The sequence below is a fragment of the Halichoerus grypus genome, chromosome 10, assembly GCF_964656455.1.
Source record: "Halichoerus grypus chromosome 10, mHalGry1.hap1.1, whole genome shotgun sequence".
NCBI lineage: Eukaryota > Metazoa > Chordata > Mammalia > Carnivora > Phocidae > Halichoerus > Halichoerus grypus.
The window spans coordinates 135,619,431-135,640,436 of NC_135721.1; the positions used below are offsets into that span (position 1 = coordinate 135,619,431).

Genomic DNA, 21,006 nt, shown 5'->3' on the forward strand with positions numbered 1-21,006 from the left:
GGACAACTACTGAGTAAGTAGGTGGCAGTGGAGACCTGGGCTGGGTCACACAGTGCAGTAGGGAAGGCATGTGACACATGATTTAGGAGACTTGTAAGTGTGGCCAAACAGGAGGGGTCCTCTCCCAGGGCAGCATGGACTTTCAACTCCTGAGTATTATTTACTGTTTGAGTAGAGAGAGCGGTCACTGTCTCTTGACATAGACTCCCTGCTGCCCTCCCAATAACTGAATTCCTCTGCTTGGCTACACTAAGAAAGCCACTTTTACCACTGTATTTAACTACTGGTAGTATTCCCACACTCGGCTACCCTTCTGCAGGCCAGCAATAGGGAGTGAGGCTGCTTACTATCCTGCTTCAGTTCAGATGTCTGATGGCAGAAGGATGTTTTGTTTGATCCAGTGTTCATAAAATAACTATAATACTTATTCAAGTCACAGAGCATTTATTTCAACTTTAATATATTATACAATTAAAACAAATGTATATTTTTATATTTTAGCAAGATACTATTATAATGACTATTAGGAGCTTAAAAAGTACTGGTCAAAACAGCCTGCTTAGGAGTGAAGACTTCTATCTAGAATTAAGATGTTCAGACAATAAAGTAACTGGAGCCATAACTGAATAAACATACTCTCCCACGATGTGCTCAAAGTACCGACTTACACTCAGGGAACCATTTTAAATCCGAGCCTTCTCCCCTTTCTCAGCATGGCTAAATTTTTATTACATGTAGTATATTCTGAACTAGTAATACCTTCTATTTAGTCCAAACTGTATTCATTTAAAATATATTTTATGTGATAAACTTTATTAAACTAGTTTTATAAGTATAGTTAACTTGGTAAGATTTGTGCAATGTAAATATTACTACAAAATGAGCAAATTCCTATTACTGTTTGGTTTCCCAAAAATTTCTCTTTAAAAGAAGAGTAATATTCTACAGAAAGAAGTCTCTTGAGGTTGGAGTCATGTTAAAGTAGTTCTTTCTCATCCATAAGACGACATTTCTTTGGATTTGGAGGCTCCTACAAAAGCACTCTTTCCTGGGTGACATGTGTATTTTTCTCTTTGTAGGGCTACTCTGGTATTTCCTGTTATACACAAAAAGGAATAAGTGGATAAAACTTGTTGATAACAACTAGACATCACACACGAACATTTCTTTCATGAGCCATGAATAATGACATCAGTCCTCTGCGTACATTAAGAAGCTCCTCTTCTTGCTATAGCCGGAGGGGGGGAAGAAAATCACACTTTAAATTATCACTGTAAAACCACCAAACAGGAAAAAAAAAAAAGCTAGCTATTACTTGGGCTTCTTTTTAAAACAATCCCTTTCATAAGGTTATTTTGTATCAGTGCTTATTCTATATAACCCCTCCCCCCCCCCCCCCCCGATCTATTCCTAGCTAGCTACAGAGTTCAGGGATCATCACTGATATTCTAGATCAACTGAGAGATCCAGTCTTTGAAATACCAAATTGTTGAAATTTTTTTTTTTCTAGACTGAATTTCATTCACCAGTCTAGTTAGCTTGTTTGCTTCAAGCTAAGGTGGCTTAGCCACAAAGTCCTGATCTTCCACTATTCCAGCATAGTGAGATTCTATTAAAATTAAGTGCATTACAAGGAAATCATTCTTTAACTCATTTTAAAATCTGCAAACTGATACTCCTTTTTTCCTTAGGACGGACTCATTTTAATCACCTCTATTAATATTTTACTATAAATTTGCTCCCATTATTCTAATTTAAACAACTAAAACTATCTCTCAGTCCAAAAAGAAAGAAAAGCCCGTGACAGAATTGTCATTGACTGGTGGCCGGTCCACGTGAAACCCTGACCTGAGAGTGGACTTACCGTTTCCTTCAGGAGCCTGTCTCGCAGCATTTTCATGTTTTCTTTCATCGAACACATCTATAAATACATATTTCATCTTTGAAATTTACTGTAAAATTTTCACGGCAAAGAGGTATTGAGAGAGAGGATATATCATCGTGTAAAAGCTGGTACCTCAGATGTAAAAACAGCGTCTTCATAATCAGTGTTGTAGAAGACATTTTTGTCCAATGACGCTTTCAAAAGGTGAAGCCTAACAAAAGGAGTTACCTTTGTAGTTATCATTTTAAATTGCTATAATATAATGATTCGATTTTTAGATTAAAAATTAAAAATGTATAAAGAAAGTCACACTAACCTCTGCTGTTCACTTTTTTGATAGGCACTGAACTTCTGAAATGTCTTCTCCCAGAAATCCTAAATTTTAAAATACAAAAATTAACTCTTGGAGAATTACTGGATTCCTAATTTAAATAAACAATGTGGCTATATGCTAAGCATATTCTAGATATTATACACTCTCTCTCAGGGTTTTCCCCTTATTATCAAAGGTATTTATCATAAGCTTCAGTCTACAAGTGTGTGTATATGAAACCTAAAACTATTTTCTAAAGAACAAAATTAACAGTTTTCCCGAGTGTAGCTCTTTAAAAAAGTTCTTAAAAGCACAAACCACAAACTCCTTCTCCAAATCTTTTAAAGTCTGTGAATCTTTTTCAAAATTCTCCAGCTCCTCTATGATGATGAATTGGAACTTATCAAGTTTTTTGATCCTATTAAAGAAACAAAATGAGGTTATTTTTGTAAACTATAGCATTCAGAAGATTTCAAAAGAGGTTTTTATTACAGACCTATACTCCTGAATCTGATGGTTCATTGTGTTCAGATGTTGTTGAGCTGTTTTCCAAGATTGCTTAGTAAAATAATCCATCATTTTTTGGCGGATCTGAAAAATACTAATTTTTAACTTGAAGACTCTTTACAAAATAATCTAACCCAGGCTATGTTAAGAACAAAGGCTTTATCATGCAAATGACTAAGAACTCAGAAAAGTAACAAATGAAAAACTTGGTGATTTAAACCCAAGTGTTAATTAGCTCGGTCAGGGCAGCATCTGGTTCCAACAAGAAGGTTTTGACTAAGGGTTTAATTGATCATTGTTTTTGTAAAGACACCACAGTCTACATTATTTACAAAAATGCTACTGATTATAATTCTCTTCGGGAACAGAGCCTAAAAGTCACACTCAGAATTACCATCTTCCATGAAAACATATTTGCTAGATCTAGCCAGATGCGGAACAGGATATATAAATCAGGGCTTCTCTGTGTAGGCTAGGTTGACCTTTGATAATTAAAATATACAAATTCTTAGTTTCAGAGAGAAGAAAAAGATAAGGAAGAGATGGGACTGATGATAAAAGATTTTTTTCTGTACAAGTTAACAGCAAGCAAAGAGAACTAAACACAGGCATGTGAATTAAAAATTGTTCTAGAAAGTATTTTTGTAAGCATCACCTCACTGGAGCCTCAGCAGCTCAGGCTCCGCGGGTGTGCAGCCCTGGTGACAAAGAACAAGAGGGGCTCCATCCTTCATGCTCTGTGATGGTGCCCCCTCTAGAAGTCCTCTCCATGCCATAAAAAGATGAAGCATGAAAATTGTTCAGAAAAAAAGAACAATCATGCCAAGAGTCCAAATGGTAAACAAACTGAAAAGGGAAATAAGACAAAGAATCTAGCAAAAGAAAGAATATGGATAACGCACAAATTTTAGAAGAGAAACCTGGCTCCTAAGACAAATCATTCCACTTTTCACCAGTCCATGAGGACCAAGGGAGTTAACAAATGGGTATTTTGTTGCCAAAGGATCAACCCAGCTGATAGTCTAGGAGAAAGCTAGTATCTTAGCATATTATTGGGTATAAATCATAATTTAAAGAATGGTAACTCACACGAAACCTCCTTCTAAAATCTGTGTTGAGGCTTTTGCACATCACTCCTAGCCCTGAGATCTCACTTTCCCAGCTCTCCCCATGGATAGAAAAGTCATTTGTTGATAATGGAGATACACTTCCAGACACTAAAAAACGAAGACAATCAGGTAAAGTTAAAATATGTATTACAAATTTAGTCTGAAGTTAAACTTCATGCAGTTTAGAAGTCTCATGAAGCTGAGAACAAAATCTTATTTTCACATTCTATGCATGATCTAAGAATTGACATAAAAGGTAGACCTATTTTTCAATTTAAAAATATTTTGATTTCTAAAAAATCTTGGCAATGGTAATATTGGGATGGAACATTTTTGGACTGATCATTTTCTAACTATTTCCATGTTAATAACCAAATATTTAATGACACACCAATCTCTCAGTAAATTTATATTCTAGTAAAGCTTATATGTGGTAATCAATAATAGAATCATAAAGGAGATTTATGGGTACAAACACACCCTTACTGCCATATTTTTCACATAAAATGAACTTTGTGATAAAGCATCATCCTTATTAGACTGATCCAGAATTCTCTTTACAGAAGGGATTTTTTTGTGGATCATTCAAGATCTAAGAAACCACGTTCCACAATAATTGCATTTTGACAAAGGCATTTGATCTACCTACCTTTGTAAGTGTGATGATCTCTATCTTCAGTTTTAGACCTTTTTTTGGGAAGCAAGTATGCTCTCCCTTCCTCCTCTTCTTCCAATTGTATTTCATCAGCATTACTTAGATTATCTTCGATGTACATTCGTTTGCGACTAAGATGCTGTGTAGGGCCTTAGGTACAGTTAAAAAACAACAGTGCTACAATCTTGATTAAAAATACCTAATAATTGTCTTGCTTTTATTTAAAAAAAAAAAAGGCTTTCAGTTATTTGTTTTTAGGCAACTGTGCATTAAGTTCTATTTTCCATTTGACATTAATTAAACTGAATAAATTTTGTGACTTCAACTAGAATTCCTTTAGATGCACAGTAGTTCAGTAATACTGTTTTTAAAGCAGTGTAGGACTACAAACCTGACACATGAGGAGAGTCACAAGGCATGTCACACCATATTTGCTCTCTTTCTTCACTAGACAGGGATAGTGGAGATGCGGAATGACTTCCCTAAAACAGATATTAGAAATTGGAAACAAATTCTGTAAGCGCTCTTGGCTTCGCCTTTGACCATCTTTCTCAAACCCTAAAGCAAGGGAATTGCAAATGGGGTCCATTCCTTTTTCAGATAGTTTTGTTTATATCCCTTCCTCTGCATCTCTAACACAACCACACATTAATGAAAATTCCTCTGTTCACTTCAATCCTAAATTACAGCAATAGTTTCCAGCTGGCTTTTTCAACTACTATTCTTCCTTAGTAGGATTTCGATTTCTTTGAGTCAGGGAATGGGAAGCCATACAAAACAGAAGTCTAAACTCCTCTTTCAACCTGCATTTCAGCCACACCTTTTCATCTAACCTGGTAAGTTTTCCTGTTTCAGTACGCAAGTTTCTCCATTCCAGTCAAATGAGTCATTTTCCTATTCCATGAAAATGCATGCCCACTCCAGTTGCCTTCCTTTACTTATTAGGTAGTAGATCCAGACCAAGCAGAGAAGGAACAGAAGCCTATCTACTGAGCTGGAGGTCGAGCCCTCCCCAAGCTATAACATTCTGCCTGACCGTTCTGTGTTTCACAGGTTATTACAGTAGTTTTGAGGACGCACCGATGGACTGTTACAGTGACACAAAGCTCACCCAAAGTTCTATATAGTGAAACCAGAAAGTCCCAGTTATAACTCTGTACGTCAGTGGTTCAGCAGCTGTGTCCTCACTATTTAAGACCTGACAACTTCTCATTTAAAAAATTTCAACTTTTTTCCATGATCAAACCATCCTGCATACTTTAAACATCAGATTTTCAGTAACAGTTAAAAATATTAAAATATAATTATTAAAGGCCAGTAATCTGATTCTTGTAAGAACAATCTTAGTTTAAGTTGGATGGTTATACTACCCTTTCAACCTCTATTGCTTTGTACAGGATTTTCATTGTTTGCAAGTTCAACTTCATCAACTTTTTTCTGAACTATAAATGCTTACATCTGAGTAGTTGTTGCAATTGTATCTTGTGTAAGTACCACAGAATTTGTTTTTTCCATTCACAACAGTATTATTAATTGGAGTAAGCCTGCGCTATGAGTGAACAAGACATATGCAAGCCCAAAGGAAATTAGAAAATTATTTAAAGCCAAAACACAACAATATGAAACCAAAACTACTTGTGTTTTGAGGGAATAATTCATTTGCTGCTAAAATTCAACACCCATTCCCAATTAAAGGGGGAAAAAATCCTTAACTAAAACATTAATTTGATAAAAGTAACCACCAAAAACTACGGAATAAGCACGCCTACTGGTACGGTATCTAGTTAACACTGTCCCTGAGGTCATCATCACCTTAACAATAAAAAACAAGTATAAGGACTGGAATGGAAAATGCAAAAATTATCATGAGTAATTGTCTATATTCAAAATCCAAGAGACCCTAGGCAGGGAATTATGATAGAATTAGTCTATGTAGTTGGGGATATAAAAATCAATAGTGTTTCTATTCAAAAGCAAAAAATTAACCCAGAAAATTTAGTTTTTTTTAATACAGAAAAAGGGAAATACATAAAACACAGGAATTAATCTATTTTCTTTGTGGAAGATTTGGCATAATTTTGTTGGAAATAGCACCAAAATGTAGAGAGAAAAATATGTGGACGAGAAAGCTCAGTATCAATATTGGAAAATGGCAATTCCCTTAGACAAACTGCATAATTTACATGAATGATTAGAGGGCCAAGAATGAGAGAGGTGTGGTGTGGTGAAGCCCCTGTAAGGCTCTACTGATGATGTGGCCTCAGTACAGAGAGAGCCCGCCTCACAGCTGTCCCCCTCATTGCCGGGGCTGTGCCCAGATGAGCTTTGCAAACGATGGAGACAGCAGGGTACCTCATGCATGATGCTGCACTAATTCACTACCCACGTGCAAAGAGAAATCCTAGAAAAATTGAAAACCTAAAAGTTAAAAGGCATCAAAACTAGTATTTTTACCAGAAAGGAATATGACAGTAGCTGAGGGATTTGTTGAACACAAAGACTGGTAAATTTTATGGTATCATTTTTTTTGTCATATGGAAGTTTTTTTATTTAAGTGAAAAGATAACATACTGGAAAAAGAATGTTTTCATTGTATGTAACCAATACAGAATTAATATCTAGAATATTTTAAGAACTCCTACAAATTTATAAGAAAAATCAGACGATGCAATTAAAAAAATTAGAAAAAAAAATAGGCAATTCAGAAACCAGCCAAAAAACATGAAATACTGATGCTGTTAATCAGTAAAATGCAGATTAAAGTTCCTCACTGGGGTGCCTAGGTGGCTCAGATGGTTAAGCGTCTGCCTTCGGCTCGGGTCATGATCCCGGGGTCCTGGGATCGAGCCCCGCGTCGGGCTCCCTGCTCAGTGGGGAGTCTGCTTCTCCCTTTCCCTCTGCCTCTCTCTGCTCATGTTCTCTCTCTCTCTCTCTCTCTCTCTCTCTCTCTGTGTCAAATGAATAAATAAAATCTTTAAAAAACAAAGTTCCTCACTATAATTACAGATTGGCAAAAAGAGAACCATCTGGTAACAGCCGGTTAAAACTAGAGAAATGGGCACTATCACATAGCAGTGTTGGAGTGTAAGCTGATAGAACTATTTATATAGCAAATTTCTAATATCTAAGAGTCAACAGTAAATGGGAAACAAATGGCCAATAAGTATGTGACAATTAAAATTCCAACTAGCACCGAGTAACATAAAAGAAAGTGGGCAGCGGATTATCTAGGTTTTGAGATTTGCAAGATGGAATACTGAGGGGAGAAAGGTTTCAGGGAAACCAAGGATAGTAGAGCAATATTGACAAAGGATGGTGGGATGATGATCTAGCAGGAAACTGGTGTTCAAACTGTGGTCTGTAGAAACTGAGTCTTGCCAAGGTGCCATGGGGGTTATTGGGGAGGGAGGCCAAGTAGGCTAGGGTGCAGACCTCCTGCTTTAAATAGTGTAGCTCTATTTTTATCTGTTTGGCACATTGGTGCTTTCATGAGAGATTTTGTTAGAAAAATATGCTCTGTGAAGACTACTTGCTAAACAGAATAGAAGGAGCTTAAAAGCCTATAGGAATAAAAACATTCAGTTAGAAATGCTAGGACAGAAGTTTGGTTTAATCAGAGATTTCAGACCGTGTCTGTAGGTGTACTGAACTCTCATTAATTCCATCTCTGTGTACAGAGGTTAGTACATATCAAGAGGATAATATATTTGGGTATTTACTATGTATCAGGTAGTAATGCATGTGCAATCAGACTAATTTTCCATGGCCCCACTATGCAGATGAGAAAACTAAGGTGCAGGGGGACTCATTAACTTGTAAAATGTTACACAGTCAGCAAAGAGTGGAGCCAGGATTTAAATGCGAATCTGTCTGACTCAAAACTCTTTCTACTATACCCAGTTATAGTAAACTATAATATCTTGGCAGTCAGTTGTATAACTTTATTACTGCTTTAAAATTCTCTAATTTAAGCCATTTATACAACCCAAGTCAAAAAAAAGGGAGTGGAGGTGGGGTGGGGTTTGTAAACTGGTACCAAAGTATCCACAACTTAAAACTATTCCTTGTAGGCATGACAGTTTTAGCTATCCTCCGTCACTTTGACTGTAATTGATTCCTATCTTTAATGTCTTTTTACAACCCTTGTGAACATACCTACATATTAAGAAAAAATGGTACATATAACAATATACAAAAGAGGAAGAATAAAGAATTTTTCATGTATCATTCAATTTGTTAATATTCATTCATGAACTATGTGATTTGGATGTACAGACAAGTGAGTGCCACTGTGGGAGTGATCATTCCTATCCCAATACTCCTAGTAGCACTCAGTACGTCCCACACCACACATCCTTCCTCCCGTACAGCTACTCATTAGTCTAGAAGTTTCACAGAGGCTATTCTACTTATCAGTAGGTTATTCTTTTCCCGCAGACCAAACCCAGAACTCTATGTTAGGTGGATAAGCAATGTATATTTGATTAAGATTAGAGGCAAATGATTTACCCCCTTCAGATATATCTGATAAAGGAAAAAAATAATGTATATTCTTACCAACAAGAAGGATCGTGGAATTGGCGAGCAACTTTCTCTTGCACATAAATTTTTATCACTGTTTTTAGGCGACTTTTTTGGACCTCCAACTCTGTATTTACTGCTTAAGGATTCAGGTGATGAAGTTTTTGGAGAAGGTGATAGGGATTTTGTTACACGGTCATAATCCTGAGTAAAATCCCTTTCTCTTATTTTCTCTATACCTGTAATGCCTCACAAAACACAAAAAACAGATGGCAGGTATCATCACTGGTGTCTGTTTCAGAAGAATATAATGATTAATCTAATCCTCAAATCTTATCTATATTTAAAAAGGTAAATGTTTAATAAATCAAGACCAAATATGTAAGACTCTGAAAAATATAGTTCAATTTAAAATGTAATCATAAGAACTATGGTATGAGCTGCTCTGTGATGATCAACCTAAGTATTATCTTGAGTATTTTGACATCATAGCCAATACAGTCAAATAGTAAAGTCACAGAATTTTCTGGTTGGAGATGGCTTGGGAAATCATCTTATCTAAATCCTTCATATATAGCTGAGGAAATTCATAGCCAAAATAAGTCTTTGTATAAATGAATTCTCAGACAGTTTTCAGGTCGGATAAGGGCATGTACATCTGTCTTCTAGTATGTGGTTATCTGACCTGTCAGTGGTCCTGAGCGCTATGAAAATATTCTAGAACAATATAGCTACTTTGGAGGAAGTATATGTTAACTTATTTAAATCCTGAATTTTAACTGAAAAGATGGATACTTGGAAATGCTTTAAAATATCCTTAAAAGGAAATGAAGAAGATAAAAAGTACAAACTTACAGTTTCTATGCTGGAAAAGTGTGTGATATGTATATGTTTGTGTGTGTGTGTGTGTATACACCAGAGCTCCAAAGAATATAAATTTTTGTCAGTTATTTTTAAATAAAAGTAAACCTCAAATCATGAAGATAATCTGCTATGGGTCCACAGAATGACCATGATATTCCTTGGAGACTTTTGTCAATGAAATGTGGAAAAAAAAAAAAAAAAGTAGAAATCCCCATCATTATTTTCATGTTATTAAATATATTTGGGGATTAAAAACCTAAAAGTTTATTCAGCTTTCACATTATAATTTGTAAATATATGTTAAATATTTTATAATATAAAATATAAAGCATTTGATCTTTAACTTCCTATCATGAAAGACGAGTGTCACAGGGACACTGTCCTGATGTCTATTTCGCAAAGACCAAGTTACCAGCATTAACTAGTTCAAAAAATGAAGTTTTGACTACCTATAATTTTGAAGGGCACATTTAAGATTAATCGTCAACTGTATTTTCACACAGAGTCATAACAGAAATTTATTGAATAATTAAAAGAAAAAATGATACTGACATCTCATTACTTCTATAGATGATGGGCTCCCAGATAAGGATATAGGAGATAAGCCAAGGCTATTATCCCTTATAGCATCTTGTAGGAGAGCTGAATTTTTCCATCCTTTTGATATATCCTTTTGTGTTTCAGCAGAGAAGGTGTTCTGTTGTTTCTTTGGAAGCTTCATGGTTTTGCTTCTGGAATGGATATTCTCCTCCTAAATGTATTGATAACTTTCAAATCATACTTGAATGCAAATAATTTATACTTAGACATAAAACAAATTGTGCTGAAATACTAAATATCTTCTATTACTATTTACAGGCATAACAGGGGCCTCAATATGAGTAGTGAAGGGCTTTCTAATATATTAGAAGACATGACAAATTCACAGGAAAATATAATACATGGACTATAATAGCTTAAGAAATACAAACAAAATGCTGTAAGGAGAAAATTATATTCAGTTTGGGGAAACCAGAAAGAGTTCTTGGATTTCATGGTACCTGACATGCTTGGGAGTTGTAAAGGCAGATGGTGAAGGAAGACCTCCTAAGGCCAGGGGACCCTGATAGAGCACAGGGGGTGGAGAGTCACGGGTCTCATTGGGTATATGTGTTGCCAAAGCGAGCACGTCACAGGTCCCATTTGGGAGTCACAGGTTACTCCATCTGTTTCAGCTCTGGGTATATACCAGGGAACTGGGGAAATGAGCTTGCAGAGGTATTCTGATGCACTGAATATTTCACTATATGGAGATTTTCAGGGTTTTTCTTTGAAGAGGGATAAGAGGAGAGGGGGCTTGGGAAGACTTAGCCAGCTACATGTATAGTAAATGAAAGTAAGAAGTGATAGCAAATGTGGAGATAAGCTATAAAGTCCTTAAAAGCGTCTAAGTAAAGGGCAGCAAGGTTATAAACAGGGGAGGTGGAAGTTCAATGCTGGGAAATCAGAACAGTGTACCTTTATCTCTCTGAGCCTCAATTCCTCATTTGTAAAATGAGATGTCGATAGAATACTAGTCACCTATGGTACTTAAGAGATTTTAAGAAGTTAAAATACTTAGCATAGCACCTGGCACACTGTAAACACTGGGTTGTTGTTGTTTTGTTTTTTACTTTGTTAAAAAAGCTTTAAAGCACAGATGGCTATTGATACATCTGTAACATTACAAGACAGAAACCAGGGATGGACACAGGTGGGCAGTGAATGGGAAGGACCTCAGGTCCATTCAAGAGAAAGATTCACAGCTTCCCAACAGTCTGTACTTTTCTGAAGTAAAATTTTGGAAAAATCAAGCATTTTTCTAATTCAAAGATATTATCTTCAAGTTATCATTTTCCTAGAGTCAAACATCTGTTTTGGAACATTAATGCCAACTTATCACAAATATTGCCTAAAGATCAATTTTCAGTCTATAAAATTTCTCATATAGAAGGTTAAATCTTAAAATGTGACAAATTTGACATTTCTGCAAAAATATATTCTATATTTAGTATTTTCACAGGCTTTTCAGAAATTTTTAATCTGAATTGTATCTATTTACCTTTACTAGCAATTTCTCTTTAAACGAATGTGAAAATTCTTGTTCACTCTCTGATTCTGAATTTGAAAGATCTTTATAATTTTTTTTGGTTTTTGCCGCTCTTCGTGGAAGTCTGGTTCTCCCATCTGGAACTGTCTCCTCTACCTTTTTGGTGATGTTTTTGTTGGGTGTCTTTAGGAGAAAAATTTCTGAATTATTAGATCAATATTTGAGATATAAGAAATACAAGCTATTTTTTATAAAATTGGCACTGTGACAAGAAATACATAAAATATTTGTAGGAATAAAAAAGATTCTTGATTAACATTTTTAAAAGACGGGATTTTATCTTTCTGCCCAAATATCTTCTCTGTACCTTTTTTTTATCCCTGTCATTAAAGCTGTGAGAGGCCTGGTATATATTACCTAACTTACATAAAAAAGAGGAGAGGAAAAAAGAGAAGCAGAGATATGAAAAGTTCCTAAAACCACAGAATAAAATAGACCTAAAACAGGCCAACATGATCCAAAGGGCAGAAGGTAGGAGGATGCATGCAAAGGTTAGAACAATTATGGAAAAACAAGTAACAATAAGGATAAAATTATGAGATGAAATATGAATTTTTTTACATGACAGAAGAAAAATAATTTTAAAGTGATGTTTGAACACAAACTTCTTGGCTTTACCACTTTAGATCTTGGTTGTCCCCTTTCTAAAGATGATCCTGCAATTCAAGAAAATAAGTTTTTCAAATAGATAAGAACTGGCATTAAAATTTATTAGAATATTTTTGCATAGAAGTTAAAATCGTAACAAGAATATATCTTTAAACTCATTCAAAAATTTAAATTACAAGATGATCTGAGGCTAAATTGACATTGATAACTTTATAATGTTTGGTAGGATATGAATTACCAGTTTCCTTTCTCCTCCTTTACATCCTAAAACTTTTTAAACATGCAAGAGAATACATAAGTTAGAAAGTGAACACCTATATACATCTACCATTCAATTTAAGAGCTGGATTATGAATAATTATGTATCTATTTATGTGTATTCTCTATGATGCTCAATATCCCCTCTGCCAAGAGGGAATATTTTCATTATCCTGAATTATTTCTCATTCACTTGGTCTTAAAGTTTTACTTCACAGATATATATCCCTAAACAATATAATGAACTTTATAAGACAGTATCATCTCATAGGTAATATTCTATGATTTGCTTTATTTTTCACCATTGTTTCTAAGATTCATCCATATTGCTGAGAATCGCTTTTGTTTCTATTCCCTTTTTTGCCTTTCAAGCACAATCAACTTTTCTAAATATTCTCTGAAGCCTAAGAAATGGGATTATCCAAGCCAAGGAAGCAATGAAGTTCTGGGAGAAAGATCTTCCAATCCTGGCAATAAGCCAGCCCCCTACATATTGACTTGTAGTCATTCAGCTATTTAAACAATTCACTCAGAAGTTCAATTTTAGAAGTATTTACTGATGACAGTATTCTACTCTCTGTTACAAATGACTGTAAACTCCCTGAGAGCATGTGAATCTTATGTTTCCCCTTGGCTTAGAACACACTGCTTCAAAGTCCAGACATGTGACCAGATGCAGTACATCTTTCAGCATCTTCCCACAAGTCTGATCTGTGTTCCAAGTACCCCAATACTGCACTCCCTGCACTAGCACGTGATGCTCTTTCAGACTTGTCTCTTTTATAGATGATAATACTGCTGCTTCTCTTCCTCATATATAGGATAGGCTTCATCTGTTTTCAAGATTCAGCCTCATTTATGAACACATGCCAAACTTCATTTCCATATTTCTATTTTTACTTCTATTTAAGCCATCACTGGTCCCCCCGACACAAGCACAAATGTTATGACTGGTTATTTTTATCCTGACATAAAAAACCTGATTCCCTTAAAATATGTATCAATTTAAAAGTTGATTCCCTTAAAATACATATCAATTTAAAAGTTCAGAGTTATGTTGTCTTCTTTTAAAAATGAAATATATGAAATCTTTGTGTTTTAGCAAACAATCCATTTTCCTGGATTAGGAAAATGCATTAGGTCTAGCTAAAAACCCATACCGCAACTCTTATCCAACTACTTCAAGAGAGTCACTAGACAAAGCAGAAGCCATATGCTGGGAAGATAATCTGTGGAAGATTTAGGCAAAAATATTTCTGCAAGAAAATTGTTTTCCTTACAATATATCTTTATATGAATTCTATGTGAATTCCTAAAAAGTATATGGTTGGGTATGACAGGAAATGGGATGTGCAAGATTTGATTTTTGCTTAGAGTGTTGGTTTCATGAATACTTAATAATACATCATTCACAATAATTGCTAAATAACTGAATCACAGCCATGAGTAGACAAACGATGAGAGTATGCATGAACCGAAAATATGACAATCATATTTTGTGTCTCTAAGACCCCAGTAAAAAAAATAATTTATATATAACCATATTACTAAAAATAATAAAACAAAAAACAAAACCACTGTGGTGGTGTGGTGTATTTGCTCTTCTTTTCTATTCACAAGGCTATGTAGTTATAAATACTAACTACATATACAAATATACTTATCAACCAACAAAACATTTCATATAGTTGAAATGGTAAAATCATTTGCAACATTTCTCTAAAAAGTGATTTCTTACTTGATTTCCCACTTTTAGGTTTCTTCACATTTTTATTTCTGCTATAGTCTACTAGCTGTGGTTTTGATTTTGGTTCCTTTAGCCAGCTAACATCAGTCTTGCTGTCATCATATCTGTATTCTGTGTCAGTATCACTAAAGAGATTTTTCTTTTCAGGATTTGTTACAATCTATAAAAAAAAAAAAATCCTTGTAATAGATGAAGAAATGTGTCTCATTATATACTATGCAAGGTAAGTTAAGCCAAAAAAAAAACAACCCCAAGGAGCAGAAAAACTAACTTCTTAATTTTTTGGCATACTAATTTACCTGGCATTAAGGAAAACATACCTAGAAAGTCACTCAGAAATCCAGATCAGAGATTGAGATTCATAATTTGTTGTTGTTAAAACCACTTATGACCACAGAGACATAAGCCGATGTCATCAAAGAAGGTAACTAAAGCTATCATATCTTTTATTATTAGATGATTACAAATAGCTCAGAGACCATGCCAAAGTCATAGCAGGCATGTGGATAATCTCACAGAGGGGGAAAAATCCAAATAATTGTTTTCTAGATCTGTGATCATCTTTGGCATTGGAAAATTATTTTTAAAATAATTAGGATATAACTTACTCTTTTATCTTTTGTTTTGAGAGAAGTTTCAAGTTCATCATGATTCCTTAAACCTATCCTTAAACAAAAATATGCATTAATTTTAATTAACTTTATTATTTGCTCTCTTAAGGTAACATATACCGGACAGTTAGACCGGAGTTTTCAGCCTTGTTCTTTTACTAATTCACTATATAATTCTGGCCAAGTTGCTTATGCTCTCTGACCTCAGTTAATTGTAAAAATAACAAAGTCAGACGAAAGGACCAAGTCCTTTCAGCTTTATCATCTAAGAGACACAACTAATATTAAAAGTACATAGAATCCACATATTAATTTTAGAAGCAAAGGCTGAAATATTAGAAATATAATGGGGGTAATCAGGCCAGTAGCATTTTTATTCATTCTTCTCATATGTTAAAAATTCTCAGACAAACTGGGAGGAAATATTGAAGAAAAAGAACAATTGAGAAGTTTATTTTAATTTGATACATCTAATTATAATAAAAGCACCTACAATTGTACTGAATTATCCAAACAGGCTTCTGTAGCTGTAGCTTGAAATTCCTGGATCTATATTGTGAATAGACATTAAAATTTTCTTAGTGTTGAAATAAGGCAAACAAAAATTAAAAAAATAAACATATAAAATCTGGTTTCTATTACTTCCTATCATAAGATGCATCTAATAAAATTAATTTTACTAAAATATTTTTATATTTAAGAAGAAAGCTAATACTATAAAATATACTAAAAACATAATAAATAGTAATTATTTTAAAATTTCTTAAGAAGGAAAGTGATTTTCTTAATGTAGTAGTGTGAGTCCCCCCATAGCCCAATTACCCATTTTTCTCTACTTTAGTCCAAAGGATTTGAAAGGAAACCAAATATACCTAAGTTGGTGCCAAATAAATTCTAAAATATTTTAAAGCATATCTATAAGAGAATGGAAACCAAAAAACACACTGTAATAACGATACAGTGAATACAAAATAAATACTAAATACAAAATACTGATTTCTAGCTTACTCCAAGTTTTATAATAGGCTCATCAGCTCCATTCAAATTAAAATTGTAAACATCATTCCTGTAAAAATGAAGAGAAATATTAACTCCATTATATAATAAATTTTCTTCAAATATGAATTAAACTAAGATCTATGGAAAATTACTTACAATGGGCATTCAGAAGTAACATTAACAAAAGTAGTCTTCAGTTGTCTATAACTTTTTTTCTGAACCTTTTCCTAAATACAAAAGAAGTTTATATAACATTCAAACTTGTACATTAGTATACTTGGCAAACAAACAACATATGCAATTATAGTTTCATATATTTTCTACTTGTTTCTACTCATGTTTTACATCTGTAACGATTTCCTTTTTTTTTTTTTAAAGATTTTATTTATTTATTTGACAGAGAGAGATAGCAAGAGAGAGAGAAAGAGAGAAAGAGCACAAGCAGGGGGAGCGGCAGGCAGAGGGGGAAGCAGGCTCCCCACCGAGCAGGGAGCCTGATGCAGGACTCGATCCCAGGACTCTGGAATCATGACCTGAGCCGAAGGCGGCGGTTTAACCAACTGAGCCACCCAGGCGCCCCTGTAACGATTTCCTTAATGTAAACTGAATAAAAGTATTAAACATCCACACCTATAAAAATTTTGAAGACTTTAAGTACTAAGAGCATAACTGAAAGTACTGTAAATCAAATATAAAATGTAAATATAAAATATAAAATTAAATATAAAATGTAAATATAAAATTAAATATAAAATATAAATTAAATATAAAATATAAAATCTAAGAGCATAATTGAAAGTACTGTAAATTACATCTTTATTTGCACTGACACTCCTGTACATAGGTAAATGCTATCCTACAAGCTGAACCTTAGTGATTTTAGAATCACAAAACAAGCACGTTTCTTTTCTTCCCAGACTCATTTGCTTTAAAGTCGTAAATAGAAAAACTTTGGGAGAGACTAAGGTTTATGTAAAATCACTATTAATATCACTAAATGATTGATTACTGAACAGAAATACTCTGAAGTCTAGTAAGTTGGAAATATTAAAACTATTCATTTTAGTTGTTATTCATATTAAATTTTATTATGTATTTTGGCTGTTTTATATATAATTATTTGTATTATTTCAAAGTTTATCCCTTAATATATTATTCCTCTGATCACTTATCTCCGTTATCTTTTCCAATAGGATTTTTACCAGCATTTACATACACCTGTTCAATTCATCTCTTGTGTGTTAGCATGTGTTAGGTATTACAGAAGACACCAAAAATAAGCCAAAATATTAAAAAGGATACCAAAGGGAGCGAAAGTGTTATACAGGATACAAAGATGATTCTAAGCAGAAACATGCTAATAGAAGACACAGGAAAGATAAAAAGAACTGCAACAGTGAGTAAAATATCAAAAAATGGTACAAAGAAATCGGGTGTGTAGATTCAGAATTCTTGCCCATTTGGATTTTGAGTCAGGACACCTTGGAAGTTTTTAAAAAGAAGGCAGACTCTGAAGCAAGACTTGCAAGGAGGAATCAAGTTTTGATGACCAGAAAAGAGTGTGAGAGCATGCTGACTCAGTTCAAATTTTTTTCTCAAGAGGGGAAGAAAAAGAGAATAAACACTTGGAAAAGACACTTCAGGGAATCTCAAGTTCTTCTGCTTCAGCGAAAGGAGACATGCATAGGGAGCTAATACCAGGAAATAAAGATGGACTTTTCAAAGGGACTAGGAAGCCAGCCTGAGTCTCCACTTAGTAAGCAACAGGGACCAAAGAAGGAATTGGAACAAGAGAATGGCCTGGCTGGAGCTTTAAAAAGAAAAAAAGCTCGTACTGAATAGAATGACAGGTTGGCAAGAGAAATACTAGAGGCAAAAAGAATTACATAAAGGCTATTGCAATAATCTAGGGATGAGAAATTAGAACTCAAACTAGGAAAAAGGAGTTGCATAGGCAGCAGAGGGGAGATTTAAGAGGAACATACAGAAGGTGAACCTCAAAACTTGAAATTAAAATGGATAGAAATTGTGAAGAAGAAATCAAAGATAATTGGTATTTTAAGCCTGAATAGTAATTTTTTTTTTAAACAAAAAACAGAGACTTAAGGATCTTATTGTCAGAAGAGATGGGATTAACTAGGGAAAAAAAAATGAAGATAAAGATTTATTGAATCAGGTACCAGAAAATGAAAAGATCACACTCACATATGGAAAACAAACATTTCTTTTTGAAAAGCCGAACAGAAAGAGGACTATTTTGAGTAGTTGCCACTAAACTTGTCGATTGTTTATCCATTTATCAACATGCTGAAAACACTAATTCCACCCTATACTGTGATTCTATTTTATGTTTACAGTCAAATATATAGAGTTTGACTATACATTTGGTGTAGTTAAATAAATGAAACCTACCTTACTGAGCTGTAGATCAGATTTGTTTGAAAAACCACTATAAGAAAGGTTTTGTCAAAATTAAAAAAGCAATTCAGTATCAGAATATTCTTCATAAAAGCCTTTTTATATAAGGTAAGACATTTGGGTCACTAAGTTTACATTGAATATGCTATAAATATAAATATTTTTGCAACTTCACTTGTAGCAAATAGCAACACTAACTGTTAATAAGCTGAATCATTCATGCAGTAGGAGGTGCCAAGCAATTGGAAATGAATGGTTCTGCTGGGAGAAATTGTTTTGTATCTTATCATAAGGCCAGAATTAATTTAAATATGAATTAACCACCAGTCAACCTGTAAAGAAACATTTTGAAATAAGAAAAGAACCTTCAGAAAGACTGCCAACGAAAAAATACATATTTACTATATAAAAGTAACTCATTTCAGCTCACTTAAATTTCATGTTTCATTAAGCAATATATTTAAATATATTTAGTTTTACTCATCACTAGGCTCAATAAATAAAATCCTAAAATGTCTATATCCTAAAGATTTATTTATGAAATGGTATGCTGTATCAATATGGTATTTTTGATACTTTATAAAATGTAATAATCACCTACTACAATGACTAATTTCAAAGTCAGTTCCCTTCCTGTATAATTTAAACAGCTACTATTTTTAAAAGTAAATAACTAGGTGTTTTCTACTGGAAAGTTGTATTACTTGAACATGTTCAAAACTAACCTTCTTAAAACGGTGTAAAATAATTTAGTTGTATGTCAGAAAAAAAATTATGTCTAAAATTTAAGAACATACCTGTCAATCAAAGACTCCTTGAATTTTCTTGTAGACTTTATGTCATCCTTTGGTTTATATCTCTTATTAATTTGGTTTATCAAGGATTCTGCTGCATCAGTAAATCCTTTCTCTTTTGACTTTCCTCTCTGAAACAATTTATAAGTTACTTTAAAGCTCTACCAGTAATCCTTCAAAGGAAAATAAAGGAACATTTAAGAAAAATCTGGTTCTATATATAACTACAAAGAGAAATAAAGGAGGTAAGAAATTATTTAGGAAGTCTGGGCTTTGTTAGGCATTAAACAACAGGATAAGATTTAACAGTTTACAGAATGGTGCAGAGTGCTCTGTAGAGAACAAAATAAAAATTTCTATCCATGGGAAAAAAAATCGTATTAAAAACTGAAGGAAACTAAAATCTGGTTCTTTGAAAAGATCAATAAAATCAATACATCTCTAGCCAGGTTAGCTAAGGGAAAAAAAGAGAGAGAGAGAAAAGACAGAAATTACTACTATCAGAAATGAACTAGAGGCTGTCACTCTTATAGACATTAAAAGGTTAATAAAGGAATATTATGAACAACTCTTTGCCCACAAATTTGATAACCTAAATCAAATGGGCCAATTCCTTGAAAGGTAAAATCTACCAGAACTCATACAAGGAGAAATAGATCATCTGAATAGGACTATATCTATTAAAGAAATTGAATCAATAATTAATACCTTTTTTTTTTTAAGATTTTATTTATTTGTCAGAGAGAGAGAGAGCACACAAGCAGGGGGAGCGTCAGGCAGAGGGAGAAGCAGGCTCCCTGCTGAGCAAGGAGCCTGACGCAGGACTCAATCCCAGGGTCCTGGGATCATGACCTGAGCCAAAGGCAGCTGCTTAACTGACTGAACCACCCAGGCATCCCTAATTAATACCTTCTAAAACAGCAAGCACCAGGCCCCAGATGGGTTTACGGGTGAGTTCTATCAAATACTTAAGGAAGAATTATACCAATTTTCCACAATCATCCAGAAGACAGAATCAGAGGGAATACTTCCTAACTCATTAAATGAAGCTAGTATCATCTTTACACCAAAATCAAAGATAACACAAGATAGGAAATAGACCTTACAGACCACTATCTCTCATGAACATAGATAAAAAAATCAACAAAATATTAGCAAATTGTATTCAATAATGTTTAAAAAGAATTATATACCACAACTAAATGGTATTTATTCAAGGTATGAAAGTCTGATTCAACATTTAAAAATCAATTAACATGGGGCGCCTGGGTGGCTCAGTCGTTAAGCGTCTGCCTTCGGCTCAGGTCATGATCCCAGGGTCCTGGGATCGAGCCCCATGTCTGGCTCCCTGCTCGGCGGGGAGCCTGCTTCTCCCTCTCCCTCTGCCTGCCACTGTGTCTACTTGTGCTTTCCCTCTCTCTCTCTGTCAAATAAATAAATAAAATCTTTAAAAAAAAATCTTTAAAAAAAATAAAATCAATTAACATAATGTATCATACCAACAGGCTAAAGAAAAATCATATAATCGTATCAATAGATATAAGAAATGCATTTGACAAAACCCAATACCCTTTCATGATAACAATTC

General features: G+C 34.0%; 1 protein-coding gene across 1 annotated transcript in view; it reads right to left on the reverse strand.

The window, feature by feature from the left end:
• Positions 1-509: 509 nt before the first annotated feature.
• SYCP2 (synaptonemal complex protein 2) overlaps positions 510-21,006 on the reverse strand; it is an 86,000-nt gene continuing 65,503 nt past the window's right edge. The window contains exons 24-43 of the mRNA XM_078057343.1: positions 19,422-19,549; positions 18,619-18,655; positions 16,363-16,433; positions 16,216-16,273; positions 15,701-15,756; positions 15,205-15,262; positions 14,588-14,756; positions 12,601-12,638; positions 11,935-12,105; positions 10,407-10,605; positions 9,027-9,229; positions 4,861-4,951; positions 4,464-4,619; positions 3,795-3,922; positions 2,695-2,789; positions 2,517-2,616; positions 2,202-2,260; positions 2,018-2,096; positions 1,865-1,921; positions 510-1,228 (exon numbers count right to left, since the gene is read on the reverse strand). Of these exons, the coding sequence (XP_077913469.1) occupies positions 1,151-1,228; positions 1,865-1,921; positions 2,018-2,096; positions 2,202-2,260; positions 2,517-2,616; positions 2,695-2,789; positions 3,795-3,922; positions 4,464-4,619; positions 4,861-4,951; positions 9,027-9,229; positions 10,407-10,605; positions 11,935-12,105; positions 12,601-12,638; positions 14,588-14,756; positions 15,205-15,262; positions 15,701-15,756; positions 16,216-16,273; positions 16,363-16,433; positions 18,619-18,655; positions 19,422-19,549 (2,031 nt within the window). The 3' untranslated portion in view covers positions 510-1,150. The remainder of the gene's footprint in view (positions 1,229-1,864; positions 1,922-2,017; positions 2,097-2,201; positions 2,261-2,516; positions 2,617-2,694; positions 2,790-3,794; positions 3,923-4,463; positions 4,620-4,860; positions 4,952-9,026; positions 9,230-10,406; positions 10,606-11,934; positions 12,106-12,600; positions 12,639-14,587; positions 14,757-15,204; positions 15,263-15,700; positions 15,757-16,215; positions 16,274-16,362; positions 16,434-18,618; positions 18,656-19,421; positions 19,550-21,006) is intronic.